The 17,996-nt window shown below is 48.0% G+C and overlaps 2 protein-coding genes across 6 annotated transcripts in view; one reads left to right on the top strand and one right to left on the bottom strand.

The window, feature by feature from the left end:
- Slc23a1 (solute carrier family 23 (ascorbic acid transporter), member 1) lies at positions 1 to 15,881 on the top strand. 5 transcript variants are annotated; one of them, XM_013512911.1, is made up of 15 exons: positions 1 to 117; positions 592 to 777; positions 1,146 to 1,303; positions 3,950 to 4,038; positions 4,176 to 4,243; positions 4,391 to 4,572; positions 4,708 to 4,828; positions 5,097 to 5,253; positions 5,773 to 5,920; positions 6,567 to 6,672; positions 6,878 to 7,007; positions 7,096 to 7,239; positions 7,807 to 7,902; positions 10,287 to 10,551; positions 15,435 to 15,881. In XM_013512911.1, the coding sequence occupies exons 1-14, from the start codon at positions 82 to 84 to the stop codon at positions 10,532 to 10,534; spliced, it is 1,869 nt and encodes a 622-aa protein (XP_013368365.1). In that variant the 5' UTR covers positions 1 to 81; the 3' UTR covers positions 10,535 to 10,551; positions 15,435 to 15,881. The 5 variants fall into 5 exon arrangements, with proteins under 5 accessions (XP_013368365.1, XP_005382132.1, XP_005382133.1 ...); XM_005382075.2 differs by lacking the exon at positions 15,435 to 15,881 and adding an exon at positions 10,797 to 11,714; XM_005382076.2 differs by lacking the exon at positions 15,435 to 15,881 and adding an exon at positions 10,948 to 11,714.
- Paip2 (poly(A) binding protein interacting protein 2) overlaps positions 13,433 to 17,996 on the bottom strand; it is an 18,738-nt gene continuing 14,174 nt past the window's right edge. Inside the window, exon 4 of the mRNA XM_005382081.2 lies at positions 13,433 to 14,527. Coding sequence (XP_005382138.1) covers positions 14,471 to 14,527 — 57 coding nt within the window. The 3' untranslated portion in view covers positions 13,433 to 14,470. The remainder of the gene's footprint in view (positions 14,528 to 17,996) is intronic.

Here is a 17,996-nt window from a genome sequence, read left to right on the forward strand (position 1 = left end):
TGTGTGGAGTAAAGTCCTCCTTGGCCTTTGTAAAGTCATCCTCCCTTCTCCTCAGGAGCTTCTCAGACTTGTGCCCCAAAGATGAGGGCTCAGAAGGACTCGGAGGACCGCACACAGGTGCCGGGGGACTGGAGGGGTGGGGAGGTGAGGGTTGAAGAGACCCAGCCTCTCTGGGGGCAGAGACGGGTCCTCATGAATTGGTTACATGCAACAGTCCCAAGGTGAACCAGGCCAACGGGAAGTGGGGCAGAAGTGGAGGGGAAGGAGACTTTAGCTTTGAGATGGCTGACTTGAGCTTGGGGAGTAGGGGCCCAGCCACCCAAGGACCTCTAGAGGGCAGCCGGTGGGACAGAGTGGGCGTTTCTGCAGTCTGGCGCCCTCTTGGCCCCTCAACCCAGGCCCCATTCCCAGGCCCGGGCGGAGGGCTCTAGGCGTTCTTAGCCGGCAGGATGCAAGTGAAATGGGAGGAGGGGCTGCCCCCCAGCCGAGCGACGGCCGGGTGACAACTAGGCGGATGGACAGCGGGGGAAGTGGAAGCCCCCGGCTTGGACCTCCCTCTGCGGTGCCACTCAGCCCCCTGACTGATTCCAGGGCAGTGATGCCTGTGCCGGGACTCCAAGGCGCGTTGCTTCTCTGCTCCCCCAGGAGTCCCAGCGCTCCGCAGGGGCCTCCGCCAGGAATCCGAAGACGCCCCTGCCCTCAGAGCCCAAATATGACATGTTGTACAAGATCGAGGACGTGCCTCCCTGGTACCTGTGCGTCCTGCTGGGCTTCCAGGTGGGCCAGCCCCAGCGCTCCGCCCCGGGCACGCCCCAGGAGGCCAGCCCTTCGCCGCCTGGCACAGTTATCTCGGGCCAGGGGAAGAGAAGCCTTCGGTCTGCACAGCCCAGCAGGGTGGGGAAGAGGGCAGGGGGCCGGAGAGAGGACTGCAAGGGGCACAGGGAGGAGGCCCAGGGTAACTTGGGGACATTACTGTCCGGGGCGGTGAGCAGTGGCTCTCTGGGAATTCCCACGGGGAGTGGCCTGTGGCTGGCGCGCTTCAGGGTGGGCCAGTGCAGGCCCACGGAGGCAGGCATGCGGGTCGGTGCTTCTGTCTCCCTGTTAGCCTGGGGCCCTGCCTCAGACCCTCTTCTCTCCTGCCGCAGCACTACCTGACCTGCTTCAGCGGGACCATCGCGGTGCCCTTCCTCCTGGCCGAGGCGCTGTGTGTGGGACGTGACCAGTACATGGTCAGTCAGCTCATTGGCACCATCTTCACATGTGTGGGTGTCACCACTCTCATCCAGACCACATTGGGCATTCGGTGAGCCATCCCTCCCCTACTCTCGAGAATGTGTGTGCACACGCATGCACACGTACACCGTAATTCCCACAGCAATGGCAAGAACAATTTATAAAAACTTTGTTTCCATCTTTCCTTCTATTCTTTTTTTAAAAGTATAGAAGGAACCTCTTGCTCAGGGGGCTTTTATGGTGAAAAAAAAAACCACAACAAACTAAGCTGGTTATGGTGGCCCACACTTATAATCCCAACATTCTGGGAGGCTGAGGCAGGAGAATCACAAGTTAGAGCCCATGGGATAAAGAAAATGTGGTGGGCCAGGGATATAGCTTAGCCGCACAAGTGCTTGCCTGGCAAGGGCAAGGTCCTGAGTTCAATTCCCAGTACCAAAATTAAAAAAAAAAAAAAGAAAGAAAGAAAGAAAGAAAAGAAAAATGCACCAGAAAATGTGGTATTTATAGACAATGGAGTAGTACTCTGCCATAAAGAAGGATTAACTTGAGACATCTTTAGGTAAGTGGATGTACCTAGAGACCATATTTTTAATTGAAATAAACTGACCCATATGTTTAAATATCACATTATTTCTCTTGTATGAGAAACCAAAAGCATAAAGAAGGACCAAAATGGGGGGCTGGGGATTTAGCTCAGCGGCACAGCGCCTGCCTAGCAAGCACAAGGTCATGAGTTTGATTCCCGGTACGGGAAAAAAAACAAAAAAAACACAAAAAAACAAAACAAAAAAGGACCAAAATGGATGCTAGATATTGGCAAGTAGGAAGAAAATGTTCAAATGGGAAGGGGAACAAAGGAAGGGGAGGAAGGAAGAGAGAAAGAGAAAAGGAAAAAAGAGAATAGAAGGAAAGATGGAAACAAAGCTTTTATAAATAAGGCAGGAAAAGGGGTTGAAGGGAGGCGAGAGGAATGGGGAGAAGAAAAAGAATCAAGGTACATAATATCCAGATACAGATTCCCTCTGAGGGATGTGATCATTATGTATATCAAAAGTGTACCAATAAAATGAATTTTAAAAATGTTGGAGCTCAGTCTGGACAATTTAGAGACTTAATGAGACTCTAAAAAAATAATACATAAAAAGGGCTGGGAATGTAGGTCAGCACAAAGGCTCTGGGCTCAATCCCTAGTACACAAAGGCAAAAACACCCAACCCATGGTCTGCGCCTTGCTGCGGCTCCTATCCCCAGGCCAGTGTTAGCACTGGGAGCTGGATGCTGACCCTGGGCCACTCAGTGTAGGGGGCCTACTTGGTGCTCCTCAAGCATGAGTTTGGATGCTTGAGAGAACGTGTCCTAGCTGGGCTCTCTCTGTCTCTCTCTCTGTCTTTCTCTTTCTCTCTCTTTTTGGTACTGGGGATTAAATCTAGGGCCTTTCTACTGAGCTACAACCCCAGCCACCACCTCTACCCTTTTTTAATTTTTAATTTTGAAGTTAGGCATAGTGGTGCACACTTGTAATACTAGCACTCGGGAGGCTGAGGCAGGAGGATCACTGTGAGTTTGAGGCCAGCCTGGGCTACATAATGAGTTCAAGGCCAGCTGGAATACATAGTGAGAACTTGTCTCAAAAAATTGTTTTTTAAGCCAGGCGTGGTGGCGCACACCTGTAATCCCAGCACTCGGGAGGCTGAGGCAGGAGGATCGTTGCAAGTTTGAGACCAGCCTGGGCTACAAAGTGAGCTCAAGGCCACTTGAGCTTCATAGTGAGATTGGATGCGGAAGAGAGTGAGGCCCTTGCCCCAGCGGTAGCCAGGCAGTGGGAGGGCGACACTGCGCAGGTACTGGGAGAAGAGGACGATCAGGAGAATGGAGCTGGGGGCAGAGGCACAAGGAGGAGGTGGCTGGTAGTCCAGCCACTATGAACTTCATAGTGAGACTGTCTCAAAAAAAAAAAAAAAAAAAAAAAGACAAAAAACAAACAAACAAAAAAAATTTTTTTTTAAAAAAATGTAGAGACAGTCTTACTATGTCAGTAAACCTCTGAATTACCCAGGCTGGGTTTGAACTTGAGATCCCCTTTCTCAGCCTCCCGGAGTGCTGAGATTATACCACCACGCCCCGCTTCCCTCCGTGTGTGTGTGTGTGTGTGTGTGTGTGTGTGTGTGTGTATGTGATTTTGAGACAGGGTAATGCTGTGCAGTTCAGGCTGGCCTTGAACTCACTTTGTAGCCCAGGCTGGCCTGGAATTCACAACAATCCTCCTGTCTCAGCCTCCCGAGTGCTGGGATTACAGGTGTGCGCCACCACATCAGGCCCGCTTTCCCCCTTTTAAGGGATATGCTGTGTGCATAGCGCACCTCTTTTCCCTGCCCTGATGGCTTGACAGCTTCTAGGGTCTGACTGGGTCAGAGGGAACAGGATGGTAGTTTGATGTGCAGTGGGGGATGCCAAGGGCATGAGCAGAGTTTGGGAGTCGGAACAGAGCCCTGCTCTTTGTTCCCCTGGGCCCTGGACATCGGGTGGGAGCTGCCCCCTGCAGGAAGGAATGGGCAGGTTCGGCACTAGAGGAGGCATTTGTCTCTTGCTTTGGGTCTGTCCCACCCCAGCCTCAGTGACCTCCCTCTGCTGCCCCACCCATGTGCCTCTGTCTGCCCTGTCTCTAATCTTCTTCCATTCACCCCACCCCTGCCACCCCACACCTCTCCTCTAGGCTGCCCCTGTTCCAGGCCAGTGCCTTTGCATTTCTGGTTCCAGCCAAAGCCATCCTGTCCCTGGAGAAGTGGAAATGCCCACCAGAAGGTGCGCCCAACTGGGGTCTCTGGGCTGGAGGAGAAGGGAGGCCCCCCAGCCTGCAGGTTTGGGCCAATGTCCTGAACACAGACAGCAGGGTGGATTCACTGCAGCATTTTCTCTCCCTCCCTGTCTCCGTGCCCCAGAGGAGATCTATGGTAACTGGAGCCTGCCTCTGAACACCTCTCATATCTGGCACCCACGGATGAGAGAGGTGAGTTGAAGGGCCAGGGGCCAAGGGGGGAACTAGATGGGAATAAAGGCCCCTATTGAGTTGGGGGGACTTGAGGCAGTTGGAGAACTGCCAGTGGCCAGGTCATGGTCTTCATATAGTGACTTACAGCTGGCTTTGCCCTTCTAGATCCAGGGTGCAATCATGGTGTCCAGCCTAGTGGAGGTGGTGATTGGGCTGACGGGGCTGCCTGGGGCCCTCCTCAGCTACATTGGGCCTCTCACGGTCACCCCCACTGTCTCCCTCATTGGCCTCTCCGTCTTCCAAGCTGCTGGTGACCGAGCTGGCTCCCACTGGGGCATCTCAGCCTGGTGAGCAGCACCAGGCCTGATTCCTTCCCAGCCCCGCCTCCGCCTCTCCACCCCTCCATGTCCTGTCCCTTTAGTCCTGGCTTCCGTCCCCAGCCTGGACTACCAGCCACCTCCTCCTTGTGCCTCTGCCCCCAGCTCCATTCTCCTGATCGTCCTCTTCTCCCAGTACCTGCGCAGTGTCGCCCTCCCGCTGCCTGGCTACCGCTGGGGCAAGGGCCTCACTCTCTTCCGCATCCAGATCTTCAAGATGTTTCCTGTGAGGAGGTGACAGGTGGCTGGGCCTGGGACTAGGGCAGGGCCTAGGTGAGGGCTCAGACCTATGCTTGGGGCGAGGGGGGGGGGAGACAGAGATAGCATGGGGGCCGGAGCAGAGATGCGGCCCTCGCCAGAGCTGGGGCAGGTACTGGGGCTGGAACTGAGTGTGGCAGGGGCTAAGGCTGGGCCGAGGCCGGGTTGAGGTGGGAGTGGTTAGCCTGCTGGAGACCGGCAATGCCTGCAGCTACCCCTCCACTACCCCACTTCAGATCGTGCTAGCCATCATGACTGTGTGGCTACTCTGCTATGTGCTGACACTGACAGATGTACTGCCTGTGGATCCGGCAGCTTATGGCTTCCAGGCACGAACTGACGCCCGTGGGGACATCATGACCATTTCGCCCTGGATCCGCATCCCCTATCCCTGTAAGCACCCCTGCTTGGGCCCTCTGGCCCCGACTGAGACACTTGTGAGATGCCTGGCGACCCTGATTCATCTGATGACAGAAATAGGGCTAACCACAGCTCTGCTCCCAGCCCCCCAGCTGGAGATAGAACCTAAGGTCTTTGTACTGAGCTATGTCCCAGCCCTTTTTTATTTTGAGATAGTTTCACTAAATCGCTAAATTGCTCAAGCTGGGCTGAAAATTGTAATCCTCCTGTTTCAGCCTCTCAGAGTGCTGGGATTATAGGTGTGTGCCAGCGTCCCTGTACCCAGGTTTGCCACAGATTTATAGTGCCAAGAAGAGTAGTGTTCTCTCAGACAGAAGCTTCACCCCAGCTCCATGCCTCTGAATACCCCAAATAAGTTCTCATAATTGCATGGCCCCTACCCCAGCTTGAGGCCTCCCCACCACCAGCTCCTCTCCCTCTCAAGAACTGCCCTGTCCATTCCCAATCCTCCAGGCCTCCTCGCTGTAGCCACCCTCTTGCCTCCCCCTCCAGGTCAGTGGGGCTTGCCCACAGTGACCGTGGCTGCTGTCCTGGGAATGTTCAGTGCCACACTGGCAGGTATCATTGAGTCCATTGGTGATTACTATGCTTGTGCCCGGCTGGCTGGTGCACCGCCCCCTCCAGTCCACGCTATCAACAGGTACGCTCACCTGCCCACCTCAACTGCTGACACTCTGGAGGGGCCACATGGAAGCAAATATAGAGATAGCTTGAGTGCCAAGAGGTGCAGCCGTGGGCGAGCAAGTCACTCACACCTCCAGACCTCGTTTTCCTTGGTGACGGAACAAGGGCATAGCTGAGGAGGTACAGTCACAGGGAAACCACAGTCACTGACACCTTCCATGTTCCCAGCTCTTCCTTTGCCTTCTCTCAGGCAATCCAGTAGCCACGAGACAGCTCCACTGTATCTCCACTGGACAGACGAGGACATTAAAGTCCAATTGCCCAGGGTACTGGGACCGGCATCTGTTTTATTTATGTATTTATGTATTTATTTTTATTTATTTAATTTATTTTTTTTTTTGCGGTACTGGGGATCGAACTCACGACCTTGTGCTTGCCAGGCAAGCGCTTAAGCCACTGAGCTATATATCCCCAGCCCCTGGGACCAGCATCTGTACCAGGGCTGAGCTTCCAGACCTCCTTGTGGCCTGGAGTGGGGAGTACTTCCCACCCGCAGTGACGGCCCGGCCCTTACAGCCCCGGTGGGCAGGAAGTGTGACAGGGGAATGGGAGGACACAGCCGGCAAAGGGGCTGGACTAAGCGTCTCCCCCTTTCATTACAGGGGCATCTTCACCGAAGGCATCTGCTGCATTATCGCGGGACTGTTGGGCACAGGCAACGGGTCCACCTCGTCGAGTCCCAATATTGGTGTCCTAGGAATTACCAAGGTGCCGCCACGAGGCAGGGCAGCACAAAATTCTGTCCGGGTTCCAATCCACCCCCGGCAGGACCCCAGGCTGGACCCTACCCGGTCTAGCTCCGCCCCGTGTGAGGCCCCGCCCCTAACTAAAGCCCCGCCCACTCAGGCCCGGCGCTAACACTTGCCCCGCCGTCGAGTCCCCGGTTCTACCCCTGCTCCTGGCTTCCTGGCAGGTGGGCAGCCGCCGCGTGGTGCAGTACGGTGCGGGTATCATGCTGGTCCTGGGCGCCGTCGGCAAATTCACTGCCCTGTTCGCCTCGCTCCCCGACCCCATTCTGGGGGGCATGTTCTGCACCCTCTTCGGTGAGTGCCGGGCGCTGGCCTGGGTGCGCTGCAAGAGTCAGGTCGCCCCTCCCTCAGCCCCGAGGCGTCTGTTTTCTTGCCCCCGCAGGGATGATCACGGCCGTGGGGCTGTCCAACCTGCAGTTTGTGGACATGAACTCCTCCCGCAACCTTTTTGTGCTGGGCTTTTCCATGTTCTTCGGGCTCATGCTGCCTAATTACCTGGACTCCAACCCCGGCGCCATCAACACAGGTGCTTGCTGCTTGTTCCCCAGAGGTTGGGGTGGGGGCGGGTCGCTCAGTGGTAGAGCGCTTGCTGAGCATTCACAAAGCCCGTGGTGCGGTTGGACCCCTAGCGCTGCAAAAACAAAAGCTCTGAGCACAGCCCATTCCCTCCAAAGCTTCATACAGGTAGAGCCACAAATCCTTCCCAGCTCTGGACGTCAGTATCAGAGAGGCTCATTAACAGCTGTCCTTTACTAAAACACTTTCTGTGGACAGTATTGAGCATTTATTTACATATGCTATGTAATTTTCAAAAAAGTTCCATGAGACTGATACTATCATTTCCACTCAGCTTGATTAAATGATTTGTCCCAAGTCAACGACTAGCAGCTGGCAGAACTGGGATTTGAACCAAAGATGGGAGGGACAGAGGTAAACTTGAAAGTCAGGGCTTTGTGCAGTTTCCTGGCCATGACTGCTCAAGGAAGTCAGTAGTGTAAAAAAAAGGAAGTCGGTAGTTTGCACGTGGGATGTCCCGGAGTTCTGCTCACTAGAGTGTGCCACAACACCCATTGGCCTTTGGCCTGTTCTACAGGAGCTCCTGAAGTGGACCAGATTCTGACTGTGCTGCTGACCACAGAGATGTTTGTGGGCGGATGCCTTGCTTTCATATTGGACAACACAGTGCCAGGTATGGGTCAGCCTTGCAAGGGAAGTACAGAATGAGATTTGACTCATATGCAGTCCACCAGATGGCCACTGAGCTGGGGATGTGGCCAGGTCTGAGGCCAGGCAGGTCCTGAAGGAGCAGTAGGAGCAGATGGGCTGCTGGAGTGCCTCATGGTTAGAGAGAAAGAGGCACAGACATACCTTGTAGGTCTTGGAGTGGGTGAGGCCAGGAGTTATTTCTGGGTCTTATGAAAGAAAGTCTCCTTTCCTCTGTGTGTGTGTGTGTGTGTGTGTGTGTGTGTGTGTGTGTGTGTGTGCGTGTGTGTGTGTGTGTCTGTCCAGGGCCTTAAGTGGTCTACCTCTGAGCTACATCCTTAGCCCTTTTTGAGACAGGGTCTTGCTAAGTTGTCTAGGCTGGCCTTGAACCTGTGATCCTCCTGGCTCAGCTAGGATTACAGGTGTGCACTGTCATGCCTGGCTCCCTTTCCTTACCATTTCTTGATAGCCACTGGGTTGAGGGATATCTTGCTTTCATGGAGTAGTTAGATATAAACTCCTCAGTTTGTTGGTAAAATCCACTCCAAGTATGTTAGCAGACTACCGTGCTGGCTAATAGAAGAATCCCAACACGTACCTTTGGGAGTGGAGTGTTTTGTAGTGATTGTGCAGGATAGTTTGTGGTATACCAAATACAAGTGTGCCCAGTAAATCTATAAAAAACAATGTCATCAGGCACTCTAATAAGCACATGAGTCAGACATGGCACCAAACATCTCATTTTGCCCTTAAAAACTATGACCATATAGTGAAAACCTGTAATTCTAGCACTCAGGAGGCCGAGTCAGGAGGCTCACTCCGAGTTCGCAGCCAGCCTGGGATACATGCAGAGACCCAGAAAAACCAAACCAAACCAAACCAAACCAATTCCAAACCAAATAAACAAAAATTATGACCACAAAGTCAGTCTCAGAATTGGACAGCACAAATCTTAATTTCTGACACAGTCCCTGGCTATGTGCCAGCCACAGTACCGCACTGCCTCTGCTAGAGGGTTCTAGGCTGCAGGCTGGGAGAGGTTCATGATGAGCTAATGACTGCATCAGCATATGGACAGGGGGTAGGGTGGTGGTCCTCTATGACCAGCTGCTTACCAGTTGGAACAAAATCACAGCTCCTGCCTGCCTCGGAAGCTCTGAGGGTTGAGGCTGGCAGAGAAAAGCAGTCAGGGGTTGTGTTCAGATGTGGGCTGCACAACAAAGCTCAAGGCATCTCATAAGATTCTAGGCCAGAATCAGATGATGTTGTTTTTTGTTTTTAAGACAGGGTCTTGCCATGTAGTCCAGGCTAGCTTCAAACTCGCTATGTAGCTCATGCTGGCCTAAACTCAGTGGGATCCTCCTGCCTCAGCCTCCGAGTTCTGGGATTACAGGCGTATGCCACCATGCCAAAGTTGTATGTTGCTTGTGGAGGAACTGAGGATTGAACCCAGGGCCTTTGAGTCCTACATCAGGGTCTCATCAAGTCACTAAGTTTCCCAAATTGGGCTTAAAATTTTGATCCTCCTGTCTCAGCCTCTCAGAGGACTGGGATTACAGATGTGTGCCACCATGTCTGACTGGATGATAGCACCTTGGCAGTAGCTGTCCTCTGGATGGGTAGCAACTCAGCTATGACACCCTCCTCTTTTAGAGAGCCAGGCTGGGGCTGGAACAGTCCAGCTTGTGGTTCTGAGTTAAACGGCGGCTTCAATGCTTAGAAAATCTTGGTAGATAAAGGGCCTCTGAATGGGCCTCATCGCCTCGAACTACCTGGCTGAGTCCTTCCTGTCACTAACCTCCAAGAGAACTGAACTTCAGCAGTCATCTGTTATGCCATGTGATCTTCAGTAGCCCTTTAATCTGCTTTGAGGAAGGACACAAAGCTCAGAGTGGTCAAGTTACTTGCCCAAGGCCAGACAACCTGCATTCAAACCCAGGCCTGGCTGGCACAGAACCCAGTCCTTAACCATGGACCAGCACAGCTCTCTAGCTCTTAATGTGCAGAAAAGCCACTGCCCGCAAGGTTGAATGTAGGCCTTACACTGAGCTAATTTCCAGCCTTTTTTATTTTTTGAGCCAGAGTTTTGTCAAGTTGTCTAGGCTTAAGTAACATTTGCAATTCTCCTGCCTCAGCTTCTCAGAATCCTGGGATTACAAGCTCGCACCACCACACTCAGCTCAGACATTTCAAGTATATGGGTGCAGTTCAGTGGTAGAGCACATGCCTAGGATTTGTGAGGTCCTGGGTTCAACCTCTAGCACCAGTGAAAAAAATTTTGTTACCAAAGTCTGCCCTACGACAAACTTATAGGAAGGGAGGTAGGAGGACTTGCTGGCTTTGGTAAATGACCCCACTGTCCTCTTCCAGGGAGCCCTGAGGAACGAGGTCTGATGCAATGGAAAGCTGGGGCCCATGCCAACAGTGAGATGTCTGCCAGCCTGAAGAGTTACGACTTCCCCATTGCGATGGACACAGTGAAAAAGATTGCCTTTCTGAACTACATCCCCATCTGCCCAGTCTTCAAAGGATTCTCTCTGAGGTCAAAAAACCAGCTGCCAGTTCTAGAAGACACTCCAGAAAATACAGAAGCTGCGTCTGTGTGTACCAAGGTCTGAAAAGTTCCTTCCAGAAGGTAGGATGTGCTGATGGTGTTTGTGGGATGGCTGAATAATCAAAACATTGTCTCAACAATGCCCCCTCCCAACTACTGTATCCACTTCTGTGACCTCTTTGGGTGTCCTTAACGGAAGGTGGACTGGGCAAAGTCAATGTATGGATTCTAGGTGGAATTCCTTAGCCATTTTACAATTACAGGAACTTTCCCAATTTGTATTGGCCACTCGGTAGTTACAACTTGTGAAATATTGATTTTCCCAGATACCTGGGCACAATCTGGGCCAACTAGAGTTCACCAGCTAGTCACCGACATTCCAGTATGCTGAACAAATACCTGACATTTGACATGGAAAAGGCCAACAAATCCTGACACAGCAAAATGGAAAAACCTTCTCCTATATGCTTATTTCAGGAAGTTCCCTGAAGTAGGCTGACTTTGGTAACCCTAAAGCTACATCACACAAGCCCGGGTGAGACGCTTGCTTCTGATGTGCAGGTGATGGTGAACCTTTACGTGTCCGCCAGGAATGCGGAACACAGAGTGCTCCCAACACTTCAGTGCTTTCACTGTGCACGTGCCTCCGGGTGTACCGAAAGTCCTAAGAGATGAGCCTTTCTGGTTTTTTTTTAAAGCACTGGAGATTGAACCAAGAGACTGTGGAACCACACCTCCAGTCCTTTAAATTTAAGAACTTTTCAGACCACATCTGGGCTTGAACTTGTGATCTTCCTGCCTCAGCTGGGTAGCTGGGATTACACATGCACCATCAGGCCCAAGTTTTTTTCCTCTTTGATGTTGGGGGCCAAACTTGGGGCCTCATACATGTGAAGCACATGCTGCTGCACCACTAAGCTTACACCCCAGCCCTAGACTTTTTTTTTAATAACAAGAACACCAATCACTTAAACAGGACATTCTGTGTGTGAGGACTGCCTTAAGTGTTTCATGTATAGTAATAATCACCATCTGGAGGTAGATAATTCTTATTGTAAATTGAATATCACTTACTGAAGAATTTACAAATCTTTGTCAGATTCTAGAATATTTGTGTAAGACCCTCTGGTTAAGCACCTCTACTTTGAAATCTAAAATGCTGTATGGGATGGTCACTCAGTGAATTGCCTAGCATGTGTGAAGCCCTATACTGCAAAATAAACAAAACACTCTGAAATACAACACTTTTTAAAATGTCCTCATCACATTTTAGGTATGTGCAGACGAAGGCACATAAAGTTTTACTGGCCGGGAATATGGCTCAGCAGCACAAGCACTGGCCTGGCAAGCACAAGGTCCTGAGTTCAATTCCTGATACAAAAAAAAAAAGTTTTACTGACTTGTGCATGATCACGAGAATCACATTTAAGTCTGGCTAGAATCTTTACACTTGATCATTAGATTATGGTGCCTAATTGGTGGCAATTACACGCACTGCAATTATTCAGGAGTATGTGGAAATGAACTCATTTGCCCCTGAGCTCAGAGGGAAAAATCCTGTCTCATATTTGGCATCTGGCTGTGCCCGTTCTTTTTATTTTGAGACAGGGTTTCACTATGTGGTCCAGACTGGCCTCTAACTGTTGGCAATCCACCTGCCTCAGCCTGCAGAGTGCTAGGATTACAGATGTGCTCAACCATCCCTGGCATGTGCCACTTGTGATCCAGAGCTATTAGAGAACAGAGGGAAGACTGAGGGCTGAATCATGGCTTAAAAAAATAAGTCAAGCATGACTATTTCAGGACTTCTTTTTTTTTCTTTACTTATTTTTTGGTACTGGGAATCGAACTCAGGACCTTGTGCTTGCTAGGCAGGCGCTTATGCTGCTAAGCTATATCCCCGGCCCCAGGACTTCTTTTAAAAACCCACTTATTGCCAGGGATATAGCTCAGTGCCACAGCGCCTTGCTTGGCAAGCACAAGGTCCTGAGTTCAATACCTAATACCAAAAAATGGCCCCAAAATAAAAACCCAACCACTTATTGTAGGCCGGACATGGTGGCACACACCTGTAATCCCAGCACTCAAAGGCTAAGGCAGATCATTATGAGTCTGAGGCCAATCTGCTTGCACAGCAAGACACTATCTAAAAATCAACACCCTCCTATTGCCAGACATGGTGGTGGGTACCATGATTTTCTTTTTATTCCCAGCACTCTTTGAAGATGAAACAGGAGGATCTTAAGTTTGAGCCTACTTTAGGAAATTTAATTATCTCAAAATAAAAAAAAAAAGGGCTGAGGAGGTCGCTCAGTGTTAAGGCGGCCCTGGGTTTAAAATTTAGTACAAAGGGCAAGAGTGGTGGTGCAGGCCTGTAATCCCACAACTCAGGAGGCTGAGGCAGGAGGATTGCTTCAAGTTAAAGCCAGCCTGGGCTACCACAGTGAGTTCAAGGCCAGCATGAACTACACAGCAAGACTCTGTCTAAATAAAAGGCTGACAATGTAGCTCACTTCCCATTATAGGAAAAAACAAAAGGTAGCTATTTAAAACTAAGTAGAAAAGGGCCAGGTATGGTGATACACCTGTATGGCTAGCCTTTCCAGTCTCCCAACATGGCTATCTACAATTGCCCTCACCCTGCAGTCTCAGGCAATAAAAAGCCCACACAGGGTGGTTGGGTTTATTTCACTAGTGTATTGTGGAAAGATAATGTGCACAGCAACTTACTTGCTACTATGGATTCCAATGAACCTGCTTTCTCAGCATGGTTTGCCCACAGGATTGTACTGTACATTAGAGCAGATATCACTACTGGATAGTCTGTCTTTTTTTTTTCCCCCGGTACTGGGAATAGAACTCACGACCTCACGCTTGCCAGGTAGGCACTGTGCTGCTGAGCTAAATCCCCAGCCCCAGTACTGGATAGTCTGTAGTCTAGCACCAATAAACACACAGCAGCTCAGTTCTACTATTATTTTATTTTTTTAAATATTTTTGAAAAAATATAATTTTTTTACAATATTTTCAACTTAAACACTATTCACACTGAACACGTATGGCAGCTTAACCTACCCAAATATGAAGTTTAAGAAGCCAAAACTGTTCTAGCTTTGTTAAAAAGAAAAGTTGTGCTGCAGACTACTGTCATGATGGTTAACAAAGCAAGGAAAAGCACCATTCAACTCATGTAACAATCTGTTCAACTGGATTACAGGCTGGTGTTTGTCCCAAATTAGACTTCACACAGGTATGGCTGTGATAAGGTGAATCCTCAGAAGACACAATTCCCAAATCACATATTCCTCAAATGTATCACTAGAAGAATTCAGAATTTTTAACATGATAACATACCAGAAAAGCTAGGACTAGCTCTTTTTTATCATTACCTTGTTACCTCAGTCACCAAAGACACAGAATTATTTCAAATTAACAGGCATTTTTCAGAAAAACTTCGTTTTTTTTTGAGACAGGGTCTTGCTATTTATAGGTCAGACTGGCCTTGAACTCCCTATGTAGATGAGGCTGGCCTCCAACTCACATCAGAGGAATATCCTTGAGGGAGAAGGATTGCTAAGGACAAATATATTTGAGAAATCTGGAATATAATTTAAATTTACTCATTTCTACAAAGTGTTGACATTAACAAGTGTCAGTTAATCCTAAGGGACCAGTTTAGCCTCAAAGATGACAATGCTGTAAGATTTAGAGTTTGTTTAATTTGGTGCTTTATCACAACTTGACTGGTGCTTCTTTCCTCGCTGTCTTTATATTAAGCCATGGGGCCAATTCTATTTTCAGTAAATGTTTGACAGCTTTTTACTTAATAACAGTCTCAGCACTTTTATTAAGCATGCAAGACTAACAAAAACTTTGGCAATGCATAAGTGTAACACAGTGACGAGAGAGCTTTTACAATTAAGTCAGATTCTAATACTGCCTTCACAGTGTGGAAATTGTGCTACATCCACCAAAAGAGGGCCCCGTCTACTCAAATGTTTTAGTACTTCACCCCAGGAACAAACTCCTTTGCATTTGGATTCAGATTGCTCTTGACCTGGAAAATAAATACATGAAAAAATCAAGTTCATTACAAATGGCTCCAGATACGCAGAAGCATTCAGCCTATATCCACATGCAAAAATACCTTTTTCTGTATCTGAATTTGAACTCAGGACCTCGTGATTGCCAGACAGGCACTGTGCCACCAAGCTATATACCTGGCCAAAAATACCCTCTTAAAAAATGTAAAACAAAAGCAAAAACTCAAGATTTTAAGGTTATACTTCACCCCAAAAAACCTACAGCAGCCCAGCACTCAGGAGGCTGAAGCAGGAGGATCGTTTTGAGTTTGAGGCCAGCCTGGGCTACAAAGTGAGTTCAAGACCAGCCAGAATTGCATAGTGAGACCCTGTCTCAAAAAGACAAAACAAAAACAGAAACAAAAATTAAAAAACACACAAAACCAAGGCAGGAAAAGGAGGACCCTGATATAAGCTAATATTGCATTACATAAAATTGTATCAATTTTCTAAAGATAAAGTAGGAACTGAAAGTAAGTCTCAAGTGTAACTAGAAACCTACCACCTTCACATAAACTAAAGGAATAGCACTGAATAAGGAATTCTGTTAATCTGATGATTCCTGACTTTCCTTTATTTTTGGTCTTTTTTGAGACAGGGTCTTGCTATGCAGTTCAGGCTGGCCTTGAGCTCACTTTGTAGCCCCAGCTGGTCTACGAACTTGCAATGATCCTCCTGCCTCAGCCTCCCAAGTGCTGGGATTACAGGTGTGCGCTACCATGCCTGGTGATCCCTGACTTTCTTAAAACATTTTCATATCACGCAAACATGTTAAACAAGTGTTGAAATTGTACTAAAGTAAATGGGGCACTGCTGATGGATGATCCTCACTGAAAACATGGAAGTTATTTTCCTACAACTGCTATCTTCTAATTCCAACAGGAGGCATGGTATGTAACAGGAAAAGAGAACTACATGGGGAGCCAGAAGATGTAAGTCTGAAATCCCAGCTCTGCCCCATGTACCTTCCTGTGTATGCCACGATAAATCACCCTGACACTCCATTTTTGCAACAGTTTGAACGAATGGGAGAAGTGGCCAAAGTCTCTAGGAGCTGTAGAGACTTGTACCAACATTATTCTAAGTTTCTAAATCTTTACTTTCCTGTGCAGACATGTCAGTGTATAGGAAGAATAGTTGGAAATCTTCAATTGCATTTTGGAGAGCAATGATAAAAAGAAAAGGAGGACAGATTCCCAGGCCTAAATTCAGGCATGCTGGTAGGGTTTTAGACGGAATTTGTCCCCTCTATCACTTACTTGAGGACAAAAACATAATATTAAACAACACATTTAGCCGGGTATGGTGGTGCACGCCTGTAATCCCAGCACTCGGGAGGCTGAGGCAGGAGGATTGTAGCAAGTTCAAGACCAGCCTGGGCTACAAAGTGAGCTCAAGGCCAGCCTGAACTGCATAGTAAGACCCTGTCTCAAAAAGACACACACACACACAAAAAAAAAACCACCCCAAAAAACAAAAAAACCAACACAATGGAGCAATAACTTAATCTTAGTTTCATAACACAACAATTTCCTTGGACAAGATGTAGTCTCCTTCCTCCCAGGGGAAGTATGTCTGACTGTAAGTGTACAGTTTAGGGATAGGGAAGTAGTTTATTGATAAAAGCGTCTGCTCAGCAAACTTGAAACTCTGGCTTCAACCTGCAGTATCACATACACACAAAAAAGTCAAAAGTGTATAGTTAAAAAAGCAGTATTCTTATATACACACGCTTCTGGCAGTTATAGAAGAGTAAGAACAATCTCAAATAGAACAAAAAGAACAAACCAGTTCATGAATTATGGATTTATACTGGGTTCAGATTAAAATCATACTGCACAAGCCAGGTGCAAGTCTATAATTCCAGCACTCAGGAAGCTGAGGCAGAACGATCGACGCAAATTCTTTCTATGAAGCTGAGCTACATAGAAAGACCCTGTCTAAACAAAGTTAAACTGTTCATTAAGCCTAGCAAGAGGCTTTACTTATCAGGGCACGAGGTGACTAACGTAGCCATAAGCATGCTGCAACAGACTTCTAAGATTACGCATCTATTCAACGGGGTTAAGTCATTTACTGCCACAAAGGCTATACCAAGGTAAATTTCAGTGTCTTCCATATAGTCCTTTAGAAGAATGATTTCCAGAAGGCTGGTAGGCAGGACAGCTATATAATAAATCTTCCACAGTGCTTTTTACAAAATTAAACTGCTCAAAAGACTGATTTTCCAAGTCTAGAATGTAGCTGAGGAACTGATTTTTGTTTGTGATGCTTCATAGATAGTTAAGATATACAGCGTAAGAAATTAATGCAGCCCCGGATATAGCTCAGTGGCACAGCACCTGCCTGGCAAGCACAAGGTCCTAAGTTCAATTGCCGGTACAAACAAACAAACAAACAAATAAAGGGAAGTTTAGTTTAAAAAAAAAAAAAAAAAAAAAAAAAAAAAGGTGGACGTGGTGGCACATGCCTGTAATCCCAGCACTCGCAGTTGGGAGGCTGAGGCAGGAGGACCATTGTGAGTTTGAGGCCAGCCTGGGCTACAAAGTAAATTCAAGACCAGCCTGAACTGCAATAGTGAGGCTCTGTCTCAAAAAGACAAAACAAACAAACAAACAAACAAAAACACCAAAAAAACACAAACAACTAAAGAAACCCTAAAAAAAAAAAAAGAAATTAATGCACAGTTAACAGGAGATTACTGCAAAGCACAACAAAAAAACCGACCACACGCAAAAAACAAAACACTTCAGAGTTTAGTGGATAAATTCCAGAGAACTATTTGGTAGACACAATGATTATATATGTGAATGATCTTTCTGCCTCCGCATCTGGAATAGGTAGGATTATAGGTGTGTATCACTATGCCCAGCCAAAATTTTTTTTTGAGATTAATCTTACTATGAAGCACAAACTGGTCTTGAACTAACTATGTAGGTGGCCTCCAACTTGTGATCCTCCTGCCTCAGCTTCTAGAGTGTGGGATTACAGGTGAACACAATCACACTCTGGCAAAAATTCTTTTATTTTAATTTTAGTGAAATTAAGGGTTCATTGGGTTCTACTTCAGTGCTAATGTTTAGTTATCATAGGTCCTGAAAAACTTTTGACTGCAAATATATGATGATGAGTGATGAGACAAGAGTAAAAATGTAAATATAGGTTTCTTTGTGTTCCTTTATTGCCATGAGCTTGTGAAATTTCCTATTTTTCACAGTTCCAAATGGATACCTCAACAAAAACCCCAGGTCAGGAGAAGATCTAATTTTACCTTTCAAATAAAATTTTGTAAATTTTGGGCTAGGCATGGTGGTGCATGCCTACAATTCCAGCTACTTGAGAGGCTGAGGCAGAAGGGTCCCAAGTTCAAGGAGAGCCTAAGGACCCTGGTGAGACCTTGTCTCAAAATTAAAAAGGAGTGGGGAAAGAAATAAAAGGGCTAGA

This window comes from Chinchilla lanigera, unplaced genomic scaffold, assembly GCF_000276665.1.
Source record: "Chinchilla lanigera isolate Chin_1 unplaced genomic scaffold, ChiLan1.0 scaffold00017, whole genome shotgun sequence".
Taxonomy (NCBI): domain Eukaryota; kingdom Metazoa; phylum Chordata; class Mammalia; order Rodentia; family Chinchillidae; genus Chinchilla; species Chinchilla lanigera.